General features: G+C 43.2%; 1 protein-coding gene across 1 annotated transcript in view; it reads left to right on the plus strand.

Moving 5' to 3' along the window:
• Window positions 1–17,697, plus strand: part of MSMB (microseminoprotein beta) — a 56,991-nt gene that overhangs the window by 37,765 nt on the left and 1,529 nt on the right. The window contains exons 2-4 of the mRNA XM_007176287.3: window positions 7,132–7,190; window positions 13,027–13,123; window positions 14,197–14,302. Coding sequence (XP_007176349.1) covers window positions 7,152–7,190; window positions 13,027–13,123; window positions 14,197–14,302 — 242 coding nt within the window. The 5' untranslated portion in view covers window positions 7,132–7,151. The remainder of the gene's footprint in view (window positions 1–7,131; window positions 7,191–13,026; window positions 13,124–14,196; window positions 14,303–17,697) is intronic.

The following is a 17,697-nucleotide window of genomic DNA, read 5'->3' on the forward strand; positions in this document are numbered from 1 at the left end:
AGAGCTTCACAGCCTAGAACACTGCAACCCCAGCAGGACATTACTCCCCATAAAGACCTGTCTGCCAAGCAAGCCAGCTTCCCCGACAGTGTCTTCACATTGTCCTTTTTAACTACAGCAATATTAAATATGCTGGCGCAACACTCCTTGCCTTGAAAGTCCATTTCAAAGGAGAGTAATGAAATATTTTCTCTCTGGATAGTTGGAGCCTGGGATGACATGGCAAATGCCCCCAGAGGCCAGTAGTGACTTGGGTGGGGAAGAGGCTGGCACACACTCCTGGCGCAAGGTGGAGAGCAGGCATGCCCTTCGCCCAGTGTTTATGACGGCAAGGTGGGCGGGCAGAACACGGAGCAGAAGCCTTGCACACTGTTGGGGACAAACTAATCTGTATGTGGTTATTCTGTGATAGGCCGTGAGCTCTGTTGCGACCCAAGGATCGGTCCAAACAATGAACAAAGTCTCTAATGAGTAAAAGGCTTATCAGTAAACAGCCTTGTAATAAAAACTCTCACCCCCTATTTGCATAGCACTTTACGGTTTCTACAACCCCTTCCACATACATGGTTTTTTTTTTTTTTTAAACTTTGGGTTTATTTATTTATTTCTGGCTGTGTTGGGTCTTCGTTTCTGTGCGAGGGCTTTCTCTAGTTGCGGCAAGTGGGGGCCACTCTTCATCGCGGTGCGCGGGCCTCTCACTATCGTGGCCTCTCTTGTTGTGGAGCACAGGCTCCAGACGCGCAGGCTCAGTAATTGTGGCTCACGGGCGTAGTTGCGCCGCGGCATATGGGATCCTCCCAGACCAGGGCTCGAACCCGTGTCCCCTGCATTGGCAGGCAGATCTCAACCACTGCGCCACCAGGGAAGCCCCCGCATACATGGTTTGATTTAAATCTCATGGCCGGCCTGGTGGCTGTTATCACTGTTCTCGGTTTATACAACAGCAGCGGCACAGCTATGGCTCCATTTATAGAGGACATGCTGGGTGTCAGGAACTGTGCAAGCACTTTTTTGTTCTTCAATCCCTCAACACGTATTGTTGAGCCCCTACTCTGTGCCAGGCACTTTTCTGAGTGTTGGGAATAAAGCCATGAACAAAAGAGTTAAAGTGCCAGCCGTAAAGGAGCTGATATTCTAGCTGGGGGAGGCAGACAATGACAAACAGGTAACTATGTCTTAGGTGGGGCAATGATCAGTGCCTCGCAGAGAAATAAAGCAGGGAAGGTGGGGAGGAGGGGAGTGTGAGGACAGTCCTTTGGGTGAGATGGTCTGTAGTCGCTCAGGGAAGGACCTCCTAAGAAGGTGACATTTGGGCAAAGATCTGGAGGTGTCTGGGGGTTAGCAAGGAGGGTGAGGCCAGCAGGATGGAGCCTGGGAGTGGCCTGTAGGGAAGACAAGGCCAGAGGGGCGAGGGGCAAGGGTCATGGAGGAGCTGACAGGCCCTGAAGGACTCCAGCCTGGACTCGGAGCAGGAAGAGAAGCCGCTGGAGGAGAGACCTGATCTGACTTTATTTTTAGTACTTTTACCTCATTTAATTTTCAGAACAGCTCGACAGAGTAGGTGCTATTATAATCCCCATTTTCGATGAAGAGTTAATCACAGAGAGGTAAAGTAACTTGCCCAAGATCACATAGTAAACATTTTGGAATCCAGATTACAGGCCTGGTCTATCTGCCTGCAGAGCCCGTGATCCTAAGCCTCCCTAAGTGATACATTCAAGCACTACGAAACTTGTGCCACTCCTTTCAAGTTTGTTGCCCAGGATCACACACCCAGGCAGCTGTGGAGTCATTGGCCTAGTTGAAATCTTTTTTCCTTGGACCAATCTGTTATATTTGTTTGTATTTTATCATTTCCACCTTTACGGGGAAAGGTATGGATCAAATTTGTAAAATATTTTTAAAGTGGTATGAATCCTAGACTTTTCCTACTATACCAGACACACACACACACACACACACACACATACACACACACACACAAAAATAAATAGAAAATGTATTGAGGACCTTTATAAAAGCCATCTAGTGAAGATTGTCAATTATGAAGAGGTTAGGCAATGTCCAGTGTTACTTTGGGCAAGTGACAAAGCCAGTGTGAGATGTCATGTATGTCAGGGTGCCTCCACTTACCCCACCCAGCTTCGAAAGTAACATGAGTAGAAAAGGCCCAGAAAGCCAAGTGGAATGGTGTTAAATGGGAACTGGACACACCAAAAAGTGCATATAAAAACTGATAAAATCAGAATAAAGTTATAGTTTAGTTTTAGTATTGTACCATTGTACCAATGTCAATTTCTTGTGGGTTTGAAAATGTTCCATGGTTATTTAAGATGTTATCATTGGCAGAAGCTGCCTGATGATACACAGAAACTCTCTGTACTACTTTTGCAACTTCTTCTGAGCCTTAAATTATTTAAAGATAAAAAAGGGTTTTTTTTTGTTTTTTGCTTTTAATGGGAATGGGACTCAGAGACATATTTGTAGCAGCATGGTTAGTAAAAGCAAAACTTGGAAGCAACTTAAATAGCCATCTCATCAATAGGAGACTGGGTATCCTACAGCCAGACTTTAGGATATTAGGCAGGTATTAAAAAGAATAGAGCACTTTGCTTTTTGAAAAAGCAAAATGCAGGACAGTGTGTGCAGTATTCTATGAATGGTGTTCCAAAATGCATGCGCACACACACGTGTATGTATAGACCATCTCTAGGAAGATGGATATGTAAGGAATCGGTAATAGCCAGGAGTTCTAGCTAGAGGAACTGAGACACTGGGAGACAAGTGAAAGAGTGTTTTTTCTTAAAAAATGTTTTTATCAGATACAGGTGTTACCTATTTAAAAGTAAAATGTTCTGAAATGTGGTACACCCCCAAAAGAGTCCTCATGGCCTTTCTAGCTATTAATCATACATAAATAAAAGCAGAAACTGTATAGTGAATACTTGATAGATCTAAGTAAAAGTTTAAAATCTCTATATGTCAAAATATCACTTTAAAGGTAAAAATAGAAATGAGGAAAATTTCTCATTCCTGAGTTCAATCTCCAGAGGCAGTGTTCTGACTATGAAAAAGTGAGGAAAATATTTGTAACATTTGTGACAGTTGAAGATTAATATCTTTAATATATTAAGAGCCTATTTACTCATTCAGAAGAAAAATATAAATACCATCAAAACAGAAAAATAGGTAAAATTACAAGTGAATGGGCTACCCACAAAAACAGAAATACGCAAATAAATATACCAAAAATGTCCAATCTTGCCGATTATCAAAGAAAATTAAAACAAAGTAATATTTCCCACCTTTCAGATTAGCAAATAATAAAATAATAATACCTCCAACCCAGAATTTCTACCTTTATAAATATGTCCTAAGGAAAGTAACATAAGTGTGGGGAAATTTTTATCTAAAGGATAAAATTCCTAGTTTGGTGTTCCTAATTTTTAAAAGTCAGAAACAACCTGAGTGTTCAACAAGAGGAGGTCGATTAAGTAAATGAGAGCCCAGCCATTCCACGAAATAAAATGTAGACATTAAAATAGTGATCAGACCTATATTTATTGATATGCAAAGATGGTCATAGCATTGCTAAATGAGAAAAGCAGATTATATAACAACGTTCTATAGCCTATGTGTAGTATTATGTACAATGTTCTATCGTGGAAAAAAGTGCTTATGATTTTTCCTTTCCTAAATGAAAATATACCTAGAAAGCTCTTAAAGGAAAGCCTCCAAAATGTTGACTGTAGCTCTCTTTGGACAGGACAATCACAGAATTTTTTCTAAAAACTTCACAGAGGGAACTCCCTGGCAGTCCAGTGGTTAGGACTCCGCGCTCTCATTACCAAGGGTCCGGGTTTGATCCCTGGTTGGGGAACTAAGATCCCACGTGCCTCATGGCGTGGCCAAAAAAAAAAATTTTTTTTTTCACAGAATTTCTTTTGCTTATCTCCATGTTCTCTTTTTTTCTACCACTGTGCATGTGTGTGTGTGTGTGTGTGTGTGTGTGTAAAAGTCTAAAATAAATAAATAAAGGCCCGTTCAGTCTATAAAGATGAAAGTTGAAATAGGATCAAACAGTGAAAATCGGTCAGGCAGGTTTGGGCATAGCAGGCTGCAGTGCCATCTGAGGAGTGCTCATTTTAGTGTTCCTTCCTCCCCCTCCTTGTGGGCAGCCCCCTCCCCCATCAGAAGCCACAGCTCGGCTCCTCTGGGCACCTATAGGGACTGCCTTCCTCCCAGCACCTAGTGAACAGCAGACGAGCACCTCTAGTTATGGCGTTGACTGACAATGTCAGGGTCTTTTTCCGGCTCTAAAATACCTGGAATCACCAGGTGTGATTCTTTTTTTTTTAATTTTTATTTTATATTGGAGTATAGTTGATTAACAATGTTGTGATAGTTTCAGGTGTGCAGAAAAGTGATTCAGTTATACATATACATGTATCTATTCTTTTTCAAATTCTTTTCCCATTTAGGTTGTTACATAATATTGAGAAGAATTCCCTGTGCTATAGAGTAGGTCCTTGTTGGTTATCCGTTTTAAATATAGCGGTGTGTACATGTCAATCCCAAATTCCCTAACTATCCCTTCCCTCCATCCTTCCCCCCGGTAACCATAAGTTTGTTCTCTAAGTCTATGAGTCTGTTTCTGTTTTGTAAGTTCACGATATCATACAATATATCTCTTTCTCTGTCTGACTTACTTCACTCAGTATGACAATCTCTAGGTCTGTCCATGTTGCTGCAAATGGCATTATTTCACTCCTTTTTTTTTTTTTTTAATTTATTTATTTATTTATTTATTTTTGGCTGTGTTGGGTCTTCGTTTCTGTGCGAGGGCTTCCTCTAGTTGCGGCGAGCGGGGTCCACTCTTCATCGCGGTGCGCGGGCCTCTCACTGTCACGGCCTCTCTTGTTGCAGAGCACAAGCTCCAGATGCGCAGGCTCAGTAGTTGTGGCTCACAGGCTTAGTTGCTCCGCGGCATGTGGGATCTTCCCAGACCAGGGCCCGAATCCGTGTCCCCTGCATTGGCAGGCAGATTCTCAACCACTGCGCCACAAGGGAAGCCCCTATTTCACTCTTTTTAATGGCTGAGTAATATTCTATTGTATATATGTGCCACATCTTCTTTACCAGGTGTGATTCTATCCTGCATGGCTGCTCAGTGCCAGGCACTGGGTCAGTCATTGGGAGGAACATGGACAGGAATAAGTTATGGTCACTAACTTGGTCACAATGTTCTTAGTTGCAAACAACAGACCTACTCTAGTCTGTGGGAGCAGGAAAGGAATTTATTAAAGATGTCAGGCAGCTCACAGGCTTTGTGGAAGGCCAGAGACATAGGCTTGGTTGCCATGAGGCCAGATAGACTCCCCAAACCTCACTGCTCCAGCAAGACCTCACTGCCTCTGGTCACAGTCACTGCCGCTCATGCCACTGACACTGCACACTGGACTCTGGACACCCTCGCCCTAGGAGCAGCATCCACTCCCGCCATCATTCCCAGGGGACTCTGTGCGATGGCAATTTCCAGGCATCCTCTGTAAGGAGGTCCTGCTCCATGTGTCTGATTGTGGAACTGAGGTCACACACCTGTGACAAGGATGCTAGGACAGCAAGTCCTAGATGCTACTTTGGTGTAATGGGATTCACATCGTGTGAAATTCTTCAAACTCTGTGTTTCAAAAGAAACCGAGGGGCCACGAACCATGATGAATGTGCCCCTGACTTCCAGGAACTCAGAGGCGGCAGCGGGCAGTTTAAACATATGAGGTGAAAGCAGAAGTGTACAGGAGCCTATGGCATCGCTGGTGAGAGGGGAGGCAGCCCCTTAAGGGAGCAGGAGAGCTACCCCAAAGACTTATTTTAGGGGAGGTAGAGGATGGCACTGGAAAGGATCACCATGGCCAGCTCTGAAGAGTTTTGAGAGCCAACTGGTTAAGAGGCCTGAGCGTCTGTGTGTAGAGGCAAACACAGGGTGAAATTTTAGGCACCGTGGCAAGCTGTAGGGGGAACATTTGGGGATAAGATGGTGTTATGGGTTGAACTGTGTTACCCTCAAATTCATATATTGAAATCCTAAGCCCCAGTACCTCAGAAAGTGACTGTATTAGAGGTAGGGCCTTTAAAGAGGTAATTAAAGTTAAATGAGGTCATTATTAGGCTGGGCTCTAATCCACTGTGACCGGTGTCCTCATAAGAAGAGGAGATTAGGACATAGATATGCTTAGAGGGAAGACCACGTGAAGACACAGGGAGAAGACAGCCATCTACAAGCCAAAGAGAGAGGCTTCAGAAGAAACCAATCCTGCCAATGCCTTGATCTCAGACTTCTAGCCTCCAGAACTGTGAGAAAATAAATTTCTGTTGTTTAAGCAACCCAGTCTAAAGTATTTTGTTATGGCAGCCTGAGCAAACTAATAAAATGGTAAGTCCCTCAAATGTACCAGGAAGTTCTGTTTGTTGCCACTCCCCAGAGGCCATCCTGGGCATGCAGGGCTTTTCGGAGGATCATGGTTGAAGAAAGAGAAGGAAAGCTTGCTTGATGTAGCCAGGAGCAGACTTAAGATTCAAGAGGAGTTTTAGAAAGTCCAGGCTGTCCAGGGAAACCTGGCTGCAGGGTGCTGTGTCCTCAAGCCATGGAGAGTGGCTTGGGGCATTTCTGTTCTCTCAAAATAGACCCTCAGGGCACCTGTTGGGCTGACCACTGAACTATTCTTATGCCCCTTCTTGAAGCCCAGCTTCACCACTGAACTATTCTTATGCCCCTTCTTGAAGCCCAGCTGGCTGTGTGATTGGCATCCTTGAGCCTCCTTTTCTTTGTGTGTGAAATCAAACAAGATAACATGCCCTGTGCCTAATCACCCACTCAGTGCAAGGGGAAGGCTCAGGAAAAGGGAGTTCTCTTCCTCTGCTCTTTCACATCAAGGGCAAATGCATATCAGGGGTGGGAACAGCAAGGGTAAACATATAATTGGGGTGGAGACCTGATTTATTAATAACTCATAAATCATCTGAAACTGTAGTTTCTTGTTGATAGTCAACCCTCTGTAAACACTGAATGTGTCCTTCGTATGTTATCTTTTCTAATGATGCCAAACATATGGTTGCCGTCTCCGATATAAGTTCAGCATGACTTTCCCTGGATGCAATACCTGCAAGGACTCCTGCTCATCACAATGGAGGTAACTGGTTTCATATATAAAGGCCAGAAAAGAAAAAAAGGGGGGGATATATATATTCTTTATTTATTTATTTATTTTTTTAAATTAATTAATTAATTAATTTATTTTTGACTGTGTTGATTCTTCGTTTCTGTGCGAGGACTTTCTCCAGTTGTGGCGAGCGGGGGCCACTCTTCATCGCGGTGCACGGGCCTCTCACTATCGCGGGCTCTCTTGTTGCGGAGCACAGGCTCCAGACGCGCAGGCTCAGTAGTTGTGGCTCACGGGCCCAGTTGCTCCGCGGCATGTGGGATCTTCCCAGACCAGGGCTCGAACCCGTGTCCCCTGCATGGGCAGGCAGACTCTCAACCACTGCGCCACAAGGGAAGCCCTATATTCTTTATTTTAATATGCTGTGATGTGTGTTTCTACTGGATACTATTCAGGGGAAATGTGACCTGGTCATGAATCTTCTACAGATTACTTGCAATACAATGTGTAGTAGAATGAGCGTCTGGGAGCTTGGGAACATCTTCATGAATTTAGCACTATTTCTGTCCTCTAAAGTCAAAGCTGTTATTTCTTCCAGTAATTTTGGGGTCAGTTGGGTTTCATATATGTCTCTAATTCTTGAGCTTTGAGTGAGTGATTTGTGAAATTAAATATAATTTCAGCACTACAGCACTGCATCATTTTACAGATGAGGAAACTGAGCCTGGGGAAGGCAAGAAGCTGCTGCAAGGGTCTCACCAGGAGCCTCTGGGGGAGGAGAGTTGTGAACCCAGGAGTCCCTCTCTCTAGGCCAGTGGTTTCCAAACTTGCCTGTACAGTGGAATCACCTGGGAGTCTGTGAATAATACTGATACCTTACTCCCATCCCAGACACTCTGATTTAATTGGCCTGCAGTGAGGCCTGAGAATCAGGGTTTTTCAAAGCTGCCCAGGTGATTTTCATGTTCAGCAAAGTTTGGGAACCAATACTCTAGGCACTTTTCATTGTATCATGCTGTATTAAGAAAAAATTTTGCATCAGAATCTATAAAAACTCATCTAGGCTTCCTCTCTGTCTTTAATTCAAACTTGATCTTTTTCGAAGTATCCTTTCCTAGAGTGAGTAAAACGGAATGAACTGGGCTGCTCTCGGTGTGCAAAGGAAGAGGAAGGAAGTGGCCAACCAGCAGGAGTAGAAAGTGAGGTTGGAGAGGATCCTCCCTTGGGCCATGCCTCAGAGACGGGTCTTGAGACAGAGCTGGAAATAGTAGAAAAACAGTGGGATCCTCCCAGTTCCACTCAGACCCCTTCCTCCAGCCTCAGAGTGAACTTTGTAAGCTACAGCCCTGGCAGTGCCCCTGCCCAGCCTAAGACCCCCTTGAAGACACCTGACTCTTGATCCTACAGGGCAAGTCTCTTCAAGGAGCAGCGACTTACCTAAAAGGACACAATTTCTAGGGGCACCACCAGCCTGCTTCATCTCAAGGCCAGGCACAAAGCTGCACCATCTAGAAAATATAACATTTGCCGGCCTTATAGCTGCACTGTCTCCTGTGCCTGCAAGTACCAGGGGATTATGTCTACTGAAGACAGGAAAGGAAGCAGAACAAGGAGGGAGGGAAGGTGGAAGAATAGAATATGGGAACAGGAAGGAAGTTTAGAGCTTCTCTGGTCAGGGGTGGTCCTCAGACCAGGAGCAGTGGTATCGCCTGGGAGCTTGCTAGAATGAGGACTCAAAACTCCACTGAAGCAGAATCTGCAGTTTATTTAATAAGATCTCCCAGAGTCTCATATGCACATTGAAACAGCACTGGTTTTGATCATTTTTCTTGTGCTTCTCACCTGGGGGCCTTGGTAAAGATTCAAAGGTCATGACCCCATCCTTCTTCAATGAGCCCGAGACTGGGGGTTCCTTATTAGCAACCCAGGTGATTCTGATGTCCACCCAAGTGGGGGAACCTCTCTTTTTACAGGGGAGGGAACTGAGGGAGAGAGGGAGAAAGGGCGGGGGGAGGAAAAGCATGCCAGTGGCAGGCTATTTTTGAGATAGTGTCAATTGGTTAATCTCAAAACCGAATAATTGGTTCTCCCCTGTCACCATGTTTGGACTCCATCCCCCAGTCATTCAATTGGGGGCCTCTGCTCAGAGCTGTGGGAGATCTGGGAATTCTGCACTCCTCAATCACCCGGGACTGCAGCCCTGGCTTATGCCTACTGATACCTCTGTTCTGTGACTCAGTGAAACAAGACCTTCAAGATTCCCATGATCACCACTATCTCCAAGGAGCTCCCTTTTTGGATGAAGAGAGCAGAAATTTTGCCAAGAAGCCTGGCCTTTTTCTTTCTTTCTTTCTTTCTTTTTTTTGAGAAAAAAATTCAGGTTTCCACAATGACCTTAAGCTGAAGATTATGCAAAAGAATAAGACAGAGAGAGCAGGTGCACCCTCAAGTCCTGGTGTGAGCTAAATGCATGGAGGGTTTCTTGTAAGAATTGATTTATTTCTCTGTTTATAAAACCAATGCATTTTATTGTAGACAATTTAGAAGATAAGAGAAAAAGTCCGAAGAAGAAAAGTTGTCATAATCCTTCAGCTCCAAAATGACTTGTTAAAATGTGGTACAGAACCTTCAGTATCTCTATGTATCTTTTTACATTATAGAAATCACACCAAGCAAACTGTTTTGTAACCTGTTACTTCACTTAATGATACATAGTGATCACTTGCTCATGTCATTTAATTTTCTCTTACTTCCTCAGTTGACCAGTTTCTTTTCTGAATCATCACGTTCTCAACCAGCCCTGTTCCTGAGCATTTTGATTATTTCCATTTTCCCACAGCAGTAAGCATCCTTGAGGAGACAGTGATCTCCTTCTCTGTGCCATTCTTCTTAGGATCAAGTCTTAGAAGTGAAAAGACTTAGAAGTGATGAAGGCAAATACTGTAAAGAGTTTTAAGATTTTGGATATACACTCCATAAAAATTGTTCCAATACAAACCATCCTTGTGCAATTTTTAAAAATTTTTAAAATTTATTTTATTTTTATTTTTTGGGGCTGCGTTGGGTCTTCGTTGCTGCACTTGGGCTTTCTCTAGTTGTGACGAGCGGGGGCTACTCTTTGTTGCGGTGCACCGGCTTCTCATTGCGGTGGCTTCTCTTGCTGTGGAGCACGGGCTCTAGGTGCACAGGCTTCAGTAGTTGCAACACGCAGGCTCAGTAGTTGTGGCACATGGGCTTAGTTGCTCCTCGGCATATGGGATCTTCCTGGCAGAGATCAAACCCCTGTCCCCTGCGTTTGGCAGACGGATTCTTAACCACTGCGCCACCAGGGAAGTCCCTATTCTTGTGCACTTTACTTCCCATATATGCCTCTATTTCCCTCTGGGTATTAGAAATTAAATAATTATTCTTGCCATCCCATTATGATTCTATTTTATCTACATGGTTACATTTCCTGTGTTATCTGTCAGTTGAACTTTCTCATGTATTTATTCGTCATTTCTATTAGGGTCTGTGCATGTGTGTGTGAAATGCCACTTTATTTCCTTTGTCATTTTTCAACTAAGGATGCTTCTCTTTTTCCTGTTGATATATAGAAACTCTTCATACATTGATGTTGTTCTCCAAATTTGGTAATTGCTTTTTTTTTTTTTTTAATTTTTATTTATTTATTTATTTATTTATTTATTTATTTTATTTTTTTTGGCTGTGCTGGGTCTTCGGTTCGTGCGAGGGCTTTCTCTAGTTGCGGCAAGTGGGGGCCACTCTTCATCGCGGTGCGGGGACCGCTCTTCATCGCGGTGCGCGGGCCTCTCACTATCGCGGCCCCTCCCGTTGCGGGGCACAGGCTCCAGACGCGCAGGCTCAGCAGCTGTGGCTCACGGGCCCAGCTGCTCCGTGGCATGTGGTATCTTCCCAGACCAGGGCTCGAACCCGTGTCTCCTGCATTAGCAGGCAGATTCCCAACCACTGAGCCACCAGGGAAGCCCGGTAATTGCTTTTTAATTTTGTTTATGACTTACAACTTTTACATATTCAAATTTATTTCTTTTCTTTTCCTTTTATGCTTAGAATAAGATATTTGCCTATATTTCTGTGATTAGTTTATGATCTTATTGTAAAAATGTAACCTTTGAATCCTTTTAGAATGTATTTTATTGTGGGAACTAAAGTAGAAAATTAACTTTGTTTCTTCCTCAAATAGTTCACCGCTTGTTCTAATACCATTTATTGAATAATCATTCTCTACAGATTTCAAAGACTAAGTTTATTTTATAGTAAATTTATATATATATTTATTTATAAATAAATATATATTTTTTCTGGGTTTTCTATTTTGTTCCCTTTATTTGTCTTTCTATTCTTATATCAGTAACACACTACTTCAAGTAGCATCAGCTCATAATTAATTTTAGACATCTTACAGAATAAGTACTCTCACCACATCTTTTTTTTTTCTTTTAGGTTCAATATTTTTTAAAAATCACAGTATCATATTACTTTTCTTTGTAACCATTTTCCAAATTGTCTTCATATTGCCATTAATTAATCATTACTTGGAACACGTTTTTATGAATTCCATGACTTCTTCCCAAAAGTTTATCCTGCTATTTGCTTTACTCACCACAAAATTGTGCATGTGTTTTGCGGGGGGGTTGTGTTTCAAAATCTGGGTCTAGCAGAGTGTGTGTGTAGCACATGTCTCATTCATCATGCATATTACATGCATCGCTCCATCCTCCCCACAGGACTATTTTTTAAAATTAAAGTATGGTTGCTGTACAATATTATATGTTACAGGTGTACAGTATAGTGGTTCACAATTTTAAAGGTTATACTCCATTTATTGTTATTATAAAATATTGGCTATATTCCTCGTGTTGTATAATATAACCTTGTAGCTTATTTTATACCTAATAGTTTGTACCTCTTACTCCCCTACCCCTGTATTGCCCCTCCCCCATTCCCTCTCCCCATTGGTAACTGCTAGTTTGTTCTCTAGATCTCCCACAGGACTCTTTACCTCTTTATCTCCACTTTACAGAGCAGGTAACTGAGGCTTAGAATGGTGAGATATTCACATGGCTAGTTGTGGGCTGAGCTGGAATTCAAAGCCAGGTGGTACCTGCCCGGCAACCACTGTGCTGTAACACCGCATCCCATTTGAAGGAAACAGATGCAAATGAGCAGATGAGACCCGCTTATCACACCGTCCCAAAGACTGTCTCACAACATCTTCCTTTTTAAAAGGTTTTTGGAAATCCCCACCATAAAGTTTGTTTGTATGTTTTGCTTGCTCATCTCAAAATGATGACAAGAACAGCTTGATACTTTCCTTTGTCCTACAGATCCAGTATCAGCATAGATGAGCTGATATGTTCATCAGCCATCAATGATGCCTTTATCATCTGGAAAATGAAGTTCTTATCCTTGTGGTCTAAGAACTCTAACTAACCCAATTAGCTCCAGCGAGTCTCCAATTGCGTTTTCTTTGTCTCCGTATCTTTGTCAATGTTTTATTATCTTCCTGAAACTCTTCTCACTCCCTCATTTCTGTCCTTTAAATTATACATGCTCTGCAAACAGCTAAAAATCTCTTATCCACAAGGGTTTCCTGAACCTCCTCTGTAATAAAATAGAACACTAACATTATTGCTCTATGACTTTTCACTCACATTTTGCTTTTTCCCCGGTTTATTTTAGTAACTTGTATAGATCTTGTTCCTCTGCTAGATTATCTGAAGGTAGAAGCTCTACCTTCAAACCACTTGTCAGAGCCTAGCAGGGACCTCCATACAGGACACGCAGTCAATGATTACAACTGAATTCATTCGTTCTTCTTCCCTGACCCTTCTTTACATTGCAGAATGCTCTTCTGGGTAGCCTCATGGTTTTAGCCACCTTGGCGACTTCATGCAACGCCCAGTGCTATATCATATCTAATCAGAACTCTACACCTAATAGTAAGTCCTGGCTTTTCAATGTTATTTGACTGCATCCTGGTAGACATAACCTGTTGGCAGATGAATGCCCTTAAATCTACATGAGATAGAAGGTTAGGGCAGATACATAAATGGAGTAAAATGAGGGACTTCAACTTGCCATTTGAATAAGATAGTGGTTCTCAACCTTAGCTATATGAGAATTGCCTGGAGAGCTTTTGAAGCTTACTAATGCTCAGATGGTTTCCATTCAAGACCAGGTAAATCAGAATCACTGGGATAGGAGCTACACATTTAGAAGCTTCTTGATTGACTCCTATATGCAGTTAGGGTTAAGAGTCATTTGTTATTCTAGTACTTCTCAAACTCTAAATGTGCATGCAAACCCTCTGGGAGTCTTATTGAAGTACAGATTCTGATTCTGTGGGCGTGGAGTGGACTGAGAGTCTTCATGTCTCGCAGCCTCAGGTGGTGCTGATGTCGCTCATCCCTCAAGCACACATGGACCGCCATGGATCTAGAGCAGTGGTTCTCATTCTTGGTTGAACATTTGAACCTGTTGGGGGAGCTTTCTAAAATATATGGCAGCCTGGACCCCATGCCCAGAGATTCTGATTTCATGGTTCTGGGTTGGGACCCAGGCCTAGATTTATTTTTTATTTTTTAATGCCCAAGATGTTTCACATGTGCATTGGGGGTTGAAAAGCAAAGCAAAGGGAAGAGGAGAAAGGAGGCATTTATCCAGACATAATATAGCAGAAAAAAAATTCACCCTAAGTACCCCTAGGCTCATAATAGCTCTCTGATTAAAGAGAGAGGGGCTTATATTTTCTTGAAATGTCTGTTCTGAAACAAACTCTGGGTAGGTTTAATCTTGCTGTAAGAAAACATGATCAGTGGCACGAGTTGGATAGTACTGGAATTTAGCCATGAGTGAACACCTGAGCACATTTCTTATATGCCTTTAAAATCATTGAGATTCTCCCTCTCTGGGTGGTGTGCAGAGGGCATGGGCTGGCCCCAGTGTCCTACAAGCCTTGTTCTGGTTGCATGACTTTGGGACCGTGCTGATGATACCACATGTATTATTTTAGAATGCAAGGATCTCAATGGAGTCATACACCCGCTGAACTCAAAGTGGAAGACTGAGAACTGTGAGGAGTGTACTTGTGACCAAGGTGGAATTCACTGTTGCAACACGTAAGTCTCAAGCCAACAGGGCTGAGAGGCGGAGGCAGCTGCTGTGCTATCTGAGGAACAGCTACTACCTCTTTCAAAATCACATCCCGAAGGGGGTTTAGTTTTCAGTCCTATTTCTTTTCCTTTCTTTTTTTTTTAACTGTGGTAAAATATACATAACATAAAATTTAGAATTTTATCCATTTTTTTGGTTTTTGTTTGTCTGTTTGTTTGGGTTTTTTGGCTTCACCATGTGGCATGTGGGATCTTAGTTTCCTGATCAAGGACTGAACCTGTGCCCCCTGCATTGAGAGTGCAGGGTCTTAACCACTGGCCCGCCAGGGAAGTCCCTAACCCTTTTAAAAGTTATGTTCAGTGGCATTAAGTACATTCACAATTTTGTGCAACCATCTCCACCATCCATCTCCAGAAATTTTTCATCTTCCCAACTGAAACTCCATATCCATTAAACAATAACACCCCATGTCCTCCTCCCCCCCAGCTCCTGGCAACCACCATCTACTCTCTGTTTCTATGAATTCGACAACCCTAAGTGGAATTGTACAGTATTTGTCCTTTTATGACTGGTATTGGGAAGGAAGAAAACTTTCCTCCACCATTCTAGGTTCTTCTGGTTAAGAATTCAATTGACATGAGACAGATTAACAGGAAAAAAATCAAATTTAATTTCATATATACGGGAAACCCACATACACGAGAGGTTTAGAGACAGAAACCTAAAGGCAGGTAAAATGAGGTATATATGCCATCCTGAGCTAAGGAATGGATTAGGGGCTTGGGGCTTCCAAGGACAGGAGAGTCATTTACAGGATGATAAGAATAAGAGTATATGTTTGGTAATTAGATGTTTACCATGACAGATAAACGGGGTCACTTAAATAAAATTTATCTCTGGTAATAACTCTTCTCTGGGAAGAATCCTCAATTTAATACTACCTAGGTAGTTAATGGGGCAGTAGTTTCTCTTGAACCTGCAAGGTGTCTATTGCCTTTAGCTCAGAATAATCCTCATGCAAAAGTGGCACATTTGGGGGAGGCTTGTCCTGAACCCCTACACTGGCTTATATTAATGTAACGTCCTCTAGAATCACCCATGTTGTAGCATGTCTTAGAATTTCCTTGCTTTTTAAGGCTGAATAATGTTCACTGTATATACAGTGAACATTATTCAGCCTTAAAAAGCAAAAAATAAATTATATTAAATATATTAAATTATATATATTATATATCGCATTTTATTTATCCATGCATCTGTTAATGGGTTGCTTCTACCTCAGTCTTATTTCTTTTAAGTTGTTTTTGAATCTTGATAAATAACCTTTATTATTAAATATCTAAATCCATATGGGTTGCTGAAGACAGGATAGTGTACCCAGTAGTCTGAAGCTATTCTAGAAGTGAGCTGGTTTTCACTTCAGTCTTGCTTGGCCCGTGGCAATTTGCAGGAACAGGAGTGGCTCTGAACACAGGCAGAGGGAATGGATGTGAGGAGTAAAGGATGATCTGTAGTGAACCTTGAACTCTAAACCCGAAGTTGCTTCACTGCTTAAGTTTAACTCAAGTCAGCCCAAAGGTTATGCAGATGTTTTCTGCTGGGTTACTGTGGACTCCAAAGTTCTGGTACTTGGGCCAATAAAACAGAGTGTCTGCAGTATGGCCCTGTTTCCTCAGTAGTTACATCCAAATCAGCCACTCCACCTCCACTCCCCCACCCCTCCCATCCATCTGATGTCTTCACATCAGCCTTGGCCCTATAGTGTTTTGCAAGAACAGGAGTGGCTTTGATGATAGAAGCATTGGCATAAAGTAGTGTTTCCCAAACTTGCCTGATCACAGACTCCTCTGAGAGGATTGATGAAATACAGATTCCTGGGGCCCACCCCCAAACCTACCGAATCAGAATTTATAGGAGGCCATGCAATTTGAATTTTAACAAGTGCCTCAGAGAGTCTTATGATACCACCAGGAAGTAGAAGAGCAAGCACTTGACTTAGAACATCTGAATGCTACTGAAGTTTAAGTATCTGGAAAGTTCTGAATACATTTGTTGAGCATGCCCTATGCTAAGTGCTAAATGGAACAAGAGGAATATCAGATCCGGAGACTGCATGTCTGGCTGCCCAAAGCAGGTTTGCAGGTATTGCCTTGGCTGGGTCACTGCGTATTACAACTGAACCTTGATTTTGTGCTCCTGAAATTTGATATTGTCTTTGTATCGAGTGTCAATGTGACTCTGGAGTGCGATTGTATCAGCAAGGTTAAGGCCTAGTGAGCTCTTCCTCTCTGACATCAGAGTGCAGCTCCAGAGTGGCTAAAGCATCCTTGTCAACTGGATTTGACACGCTCCCACCCCACTCAGTGATGCATCATCACAGCCACGTCAATATGACCCTCTTCTAGGGGTCCCGTGGACCTAGTGTGGAAAACAGTGAAGTGGGAAGAGGCTTGATGCTGGAGCCAAAGTAACTGAGTCTGAATCTCCATTCCTTTGTATACCAGCTGTGTGCCCTGTATAAGTTTCTTAATCTCTCTGAGCCTCAGTTTCCTCACTGTAAAATAGGGATCATCAGGTGGATATGAGAATTAAATGAGGGGGTTCCTGGTGGTCCAGTGGTTAGGGCTCGGCGCTTTCGCTGCTGAGTGTCTGGGTTCAATCTCTGGTTGGGGAACTAAGATCCCTCAAGCCACGAGGTGCGGCCAAAAAAATTAATTAATTAATTAAATGAGATTCAGCATATAAATTCATTCACTTAAAACAGATTTAATGCCTTCTCTATGCCAGTTATGTGTCCCTCAAGCCTGGGACAGTAACTGACTCCGAGTCAGGGCCCACAGAGCCCCTTCCCTCTTCCCTGCCACTTGCCTATCCCACTTAACACAGCGCTCCACGTGGAGGAAAGGGGCATATTTTCTCTCCTGCTCAGAGCCACCAACTCCTTTCCCCTATAATTATCTCGCCACCTATGAAGTTTCTCTCATGAACTTTTTTTTTGTGATAGCAAAATACACGTTTTGATTAAATTTTCTCTGGGAGAATTTTTTAACCCATTGCACTCTCTAAGGCAGTGGTCCCCAACCTTTTTAGCACCAGGGACCGGTTTCGTGGAAGACGATTTTTCCACGGTGTGGCGGTGGGGGGGGATGGTTCAGGCGGTGGTGCGAGTGATGGGCAGCCGCAGATGAAGCTTCGCTCGCTCACCCACCACTCACCTCCTTCTGTGTGGCCCAGTTCCTAACAGGCCGCGGACCAGTACTGGTCCTTGTCCCGGGGGTCGGGGACCCCTGCCCTAGGGGCCGTTGTCCAGATCTGAAGCTGCCTAGTGGCAGTCGAGGCTGAGGTTGGTGGCCCAGGCTGCTCTGGCCTCCCCACTACCCAGGCCACCTACCCCAGGTGC

This window comes from Balaenoptera acutorostrata, chromosome 16, assembly GCF_949987535.1.
Source record: "Balaenoptera acutorostrata chromosome 16, mBalAcu1.1, whole genome shotgun sequence".
Lineage (NCBI taxonomy): Eukaryota > Metazoa > Chordata > Mammalia > Artiodactyla > Balaenopteridae > Balaenoptera > Balaenoptera acutorostrata.